Raw genomic sequence first — 5,546 nt, 5'->3', positions numbered from 1 at the left:
AGAGCGATTAGGCGCTCTTCAATGCGCGACAACAATTTCTTGGAAGTCCATCGCTGCTCTTGTTCTGCCTGGTTGTGATCGCCAGCAGGGTTGAACTTTTGACCTTTAAAATTCCATCGGGCGGTGACTGTATTACACCAAGCAACTGCGGAGCATAATTCTGGTGATTCTTCCGGTGAAAGCTTCTCGCCAGTCAATGGTGAGTAACCCATTGCTTCAAGACATAGGTCTGCCAGAATGAGGGTCTCAAGCTCATCAGCAGCTTGAAAGCAGAGACCCCTGCGAAGGTTGTGCGTGCCATCGAGGGCAGCTGCAATCCCTGATCGTGGTAGAGGGGGGAGGCCGGCACACCAACATCCAGCGCCAAAGCTGCGTCCCGCAAACCTGACTTGTTTATCCTGAATTTGCTCACACCTTGATCTCCGTGCTGGACGTGCGTGCACCTATAGCTTCGAAATAGTACCCACCAAATTTACTTCGGCACTGGACGAGTCTCTCACCAGTGATAGATGGGCAAGTGCCTCGTCAAAGGTGAGCTTGCTTTTAGCCTGCAAGACCGGATCACGAATATCATGCACTAGGGCTGCAGCTCCACGGCGCAAGGCAGCGATGTCACCAGCATCAAGTGGAGGGGGTATATTGAATTGAGTTCCGTTGTCCAAATTTCCAAGACGGTTCTTAATCGTCCTTACGCCAAGAACATCAATAGTAAGCAATTCGTCTCGACGTTGAGCGAGGCGACAGACTAAGCGAGCAAGACGGCCACAGCATTGATGACAGCGGAGGTCGTCATCTAAAGTCTGGGCTCTTCGAAGTACGTTGCCGAATGCGACGACTCGAAGCGCAATATCTCGGGGGGGCACGGCAGCCGCATTCTCAAGCTGGCGAAGAAGATTTTTGGTCCGCACACCACAATCGCGCCAATTCCTGTTGCAATACTCCATTTCTGCCATGCGTAGAGCGGTTTCCAACCAGGCCTCCTCACTCGGTGAACGTTCTCGCTGATGATTGTTTCCAATCTGTTCAGGTGATGGCCGGGCAACAACGGCAGATGTATGAGATACCTTGTAGCATAGGTTCTGTAACCAGGTGATAGTGCCCTGTGCCGACTCGGGTGCGTGAGGCGATGATATTGATGTAAATGAACCGGAAAGCGGGCGCGCTGCCACATCCATATCTTCTGTGTCCGAGATAGCTGGTCGATTGACCAATGGCGTGCTACAGTCTTCCAGTCCGGGGGACGGAATACAAGCTACGTCCTCATATCGGCCTCGCTGCTGCTGATACGCGACATACGCTGAGAATAGGATCGGCTGCTTTGGTAAGGCGCGGGTGGTGTATGTCTCGTCAACCCTCGAATAATTCTCGTCAAGATACTCGAGTAGTGATTCCAACGGAGGTGGATTGCCGTCTTCGGCGATGACGGTAATTTCTGTGCTTCGCACCATGGATGATGCTGCCAAAAAGCTGTCCTCGCTGCCAACCGGTAGAGCTTCTGAAGTTTTCTCACCTAGCGATAATTCCATGTCCCAATCTTCGTTTGTCCCAGAGGCCGATTCAAGTGCTAGGGTCACGGGAAACGGTCCAGCTCCCGTGCCCGAATCAAATAAAAAATCGTTGTCCCAGCAGCCGATTGGCACCTGCTGCATTGCTGTCACTTTAACCCGGACCTAGGCCTTCACGAAATTGTGGATCGGATTTTTGAGCCGTGTCGTCAAACGCGGGTATTGCTTATATTCGGTTTGCATAGCCGGAGGTAAAAAAACTAAATCGTGCTAGTAAGAGAAGTATACCTTGAAGGGGCAATTCCCGCACAGGGCCCCAAAACTTGATTCATACCGTCCTCGGTATAGCAGAGCTTAACGAACCAATGGTTTTGATACCTTGAGCTTCAAAGGATATCTCAAATAAACAAGAAAATTCAGCTGCACAGCTCCGTTCCACTTGGCTTTGTGAGCTACGCCGTCCGTGGGTGACGCCTCTATGGATGCCTGACACCCACCTCAGCACCTTGGAGGGTACTTTTCTCCACCGGAGCACTCAGCTTAATGGTGGCGAGCGTGGATTCAGTAGAGAGCAGTCCGAGCGAAGGTACCCTCGACCCCGCCGAACCTCGCCGAGATCGATTTTGGCACCCAGGTCGATTTGAGGCGAGGCGCAAGCACGGCCCCGCACCGAGACGCTCTCCGGGCCGAGCGGCGGCGTCGGCGTGCACGACGTGCGGCGCCTCTGCAGGTGCACCAGTCTGTCCGTGGCTGTTTCTGTCGCGTCTCTGAGCTGATTGACATCAGCTCGCGCATCGCCGCGCGGATCGAGGAGCGCGGCTATCTGCGAAATCAGGGCTCTCGCGCGTCGAGTCGACGAGTGCACCACCCACTGCCGGCAGACGCGACCGGAACTCACGCAGCGCCACGCAGCGCGTGCAGATCCAGCCGAGACCCTCCGTCAACGCCTCGGAAGGCTTCGGCGTCGCCGACTCGGCCTTGCGCGCCGGGTTTCACTCGGTCGGACCACAACGTCGTAATCGAGAACGAGCGAGCCGACGTCAAGGCAGCGACGAGGAACGCGGTCGACCGGCAGCGGTGCGGTTCTCACCCCTCCTTCTATCGGCTAGGACGCCCGGAACTGCCAAGAACCAACGTTTCGACCCGAGAGGCGTTTGCGGCCCGCGAAACCGACGGCTCCCAGACGCCCACCACGACGCGCGGACACGCGCGTTCGCGCGAGTTGGACGCGCCAGGGGCTCATAGGACCCTCCCAGCTTAATCGTGACGCTCAGTCCGCCAGGAACCGGCGTCCGGGGGGCGCTCCTGCTACTTGAGCCGTGGTGGCTGGGCTGATCTAGGAGTCACCCGGCATGGTAATTGCCGGGTAATTACCGGTAATTACCGAACCCCCCGGGCATTACCCGGTAATCGAGCGGCCATAGACTAGGCAGGGTCCGGGCAGGGTCGCGGTGCCTCTAGCGGCTCGCTGGTGCAGGGCCGCCCAGCCTGAGGGGCTTCAAAGTTCCTTCCTTCCTTAATACCTTTTGACCCGCCCAGTGGGTTTCCCAGGCCCGGGGCCCGGGGCGCTGGGGGATTAGGGCCCCAAGGTCCCGCGTGGGGCATTACGCCGGCTTCTAATTTAGGCTTCCGGCCAAACTAGGCTGTGTCCGCAGCTGTGTCGAATTTCTTGCGTTCAGTTCTGGGCAAGGGCGGCGCTTCATGCGGACCTCCCACTCGTGAGCCGAATCAACGGCGAGGCGCGCAAGGTCCTCGGGTCGTTTGGCGCTTTTTAGATAGGCTCCGTCGAGAGCATCGTGTGCAGAGATGCGGCTTCGGGGGTCATGGACAAGTATCTCATCGACGAGATCAAGAGCCAGTTTATCGAAGGTATTGAATTTATCCCGGAGTTTCCGCCTGAAGTATAGTTGAGGTGAGCCAGCGCTCTCGATAAGGAAGGTGTCAGGCAAGACTCCAAGTTTGCACGGCTTGCGTTCAGGACGATCGTCGGCCGAGTCTTCGTTGTCTTCCTTTGGAGCAAAAGTCTCCCAAAGTGGAAGGTTAATGACCTATTATATAATCATGTCATTTCATTTAAGGTTGGTAGGATCAGTATCTGACATCAGGCCAATCTTTAATTGTCGGAGTACCACACAATTCGAAGATAAGAAAGAGTTGTTCAATCTCTGTGTTGCCAGGGAGAATAGGCTTGGCATAGAGGAGCTCAGCAAGAATACATCCGATGGACCAGACGTCAACACTAGCACCATAGCCATCCTCTGCCTTTGTTGCGCCCAACAGGAGTTCTGGGGGTCTATACCAGAGCGTGATGACCCTGTTTGTGTAGTGTTGCTTTCCATCCTCGTCCGCCTGCAGCCTAGCAAGGCCCCAGTCTCCGATTTTCAAGTATCCTCTGCTCGAGATCAGAAGATTACTAGCCTTGATATCCCTATGAAGTACCTACAGTCCCACACGGAGGTGCTGATTTGCAAGCATCATAGAGGGACCATACACTTAGCGAATGCATGTGCGCCACGCCACTGACAAGCTGCTTCATGTAGCAGCTGATGTAGTCTTCAGTGAGTCGAAGTGCCTCAGACTCTATCAGCCCGCTCCTACCATCCAGACATATACGCTTTGCAAATCTGCAAAACTTAAGATACGCCCGACGCGCAAATCGTGTTCTAGGTACTCGAATGCAAGGTAAACTGACTTGTCTGCATCTCCAAGGGCAACCTGTATGCTCAAGAGCTAACAACACGGCCGTGTGTGATCTCTTCACCTCGCGCAGAGAAACAATGTTGTGGTGCGTGAGTTCTTTGAGTATTTGAATCTCTCGCAACGCTGTTATTGGGAACCCTTCTTTTTCCGTTGTCAAATCAGTTTTCACCTTTTTCAGAGCAACCACCTGTCCCGTCCCGTCCTCACGAGCTCTGTGTACTTTACCATACACTCCCTCGCCGATCTGATTTTCTACAACGAATGCGCTCGATAGATCGCGCAGCATCCACGGTTCTGTTTTATGTTGAGAGCGCATCGCTCTAAGCACTGGGTGCCTGTGGACACGTCAGACTCTGCTTGCGGTTCTCAGAGTCCACTAACAGTTCCACGTCCACACACCATTTGGCTCTCTCCTTTGATCCACCACCTACAGCTGTAGCAGCATCCGGCCGGGGGCGAAATCGAGCAAATGGACGCCAGAGTTTTGCTCATGCTAGCTGTCATTACGTTACGGACCTCCCCCGGGCGTCCCCTGGCCATCCTGGACGCGTCTGGGTCGGGGACGGTGCGCGGGCGCGCTGGACGCCCTTTCGCGCGTCGCGCGGCGACGCAGTGGTGCCGGAAAGGGCCCATTTCAGGGGCGGGGCCCAGCACGGTCGGCTGCGGAGCGACGAGATGCAGTCCAAACGGGACGTAGACCGTGCCGTAGCGTCGGCCATGGGTCGAGAGTAGGTCGCAGGCCCCTCCAGAGGTCTCGGGCTCGTCGTCGCAGCACCACACAGTCGAGTGAAACTCGCGCCGATTCGATGCGAGAGCGTCGCCGTCGAACAAGTCTTCCCCGACGAGATCCGTCGCGCGGCGGCCGCGGAAACCACTCCCAGAGGGGCCCAGGGGTAGGGCGTGGCCGCGCCAGCGGTTGACAGCGCCGCGCGCGTCGACACGAGTGGAAAATGAGATCCTTTCGGGCACGAAGAAAAAGAGAAATGGGCAGCCCATAAATCCCCCCCAACCCCCGAGAGACGAACTCCCCAATCCCGCTGAGAGCCCGGACGAATTCGATCACATAATCACCGAAGTAGGCAGCGGCAGCGGCACGTTTGCCCTCGCCGTCTACCACACAGACAAAGGCAAGGTCGGGGTGTACACTACCGACTGGGACGACGACAGGTTCGCACACCTCAAGCAGGACCTCAGGTTCTTAAATTTCAGCAGCCTGCTGAAGATTTTCCCGAAGCTGAGACACGTGCACTTTACCTGGGATTGCAAAAGCAATTCCCCAGGCGATTTTGATTTGGATACAATGTCATAATTTTAATGTTAGATTTGCGTTACCCAAACTAT

The 5,546-nt window shown here is 55.6% G+C and overlaps 1 protein-coding gene across 1 annotated transcript; it reads right to left on the bottom strand.

Annotated features, from left to right (window-relative positions):
- Positions 1-3,114: 3,114 nt before the first annotated feature.
- Positions 3,115-4,491, bottom strand: AURANDRAFT_55435 (hypothetical protein; the record flags this gene model as incomplete). Its single annotated transcript, XM_009043313.1, is given in 6 exon segments — positions 3,115-3,399; positions 3,469-3,553; positions 3,606-3,944; positions 3,997-4,119; positions 4,155-4,207; positions 4,221-4,491. 6 exon segments carry the CDS (start codon positions 4,489-4,491, stop codon positions 3,122-3,124), a joined length of 1,149 nt encoding a protein of 382 aa, XP_009041561.1.
- Between the last annotated feature and the right edge of the window lie 1,055 nt (positions 4,492-5,546).

The sequence above is a fragment of the Aureococcus anophagefferens genome (genome assembly GCF_000186865.1).
Source record: "Aureococcus anophagefferens unplaced genomic scaffold AURANscaffold_51, whole genome shotgun sequence".
NCBI classification, from domain to species: Eukaryota; class Pelagophyceae; order Pelagomonadales; family Pelagomonadaceae; genus Aureococcus; species Aureococcus anophagefferens.
This window is presented reverse-complemented; position numbering and strand designations above follow the sequence as displayed.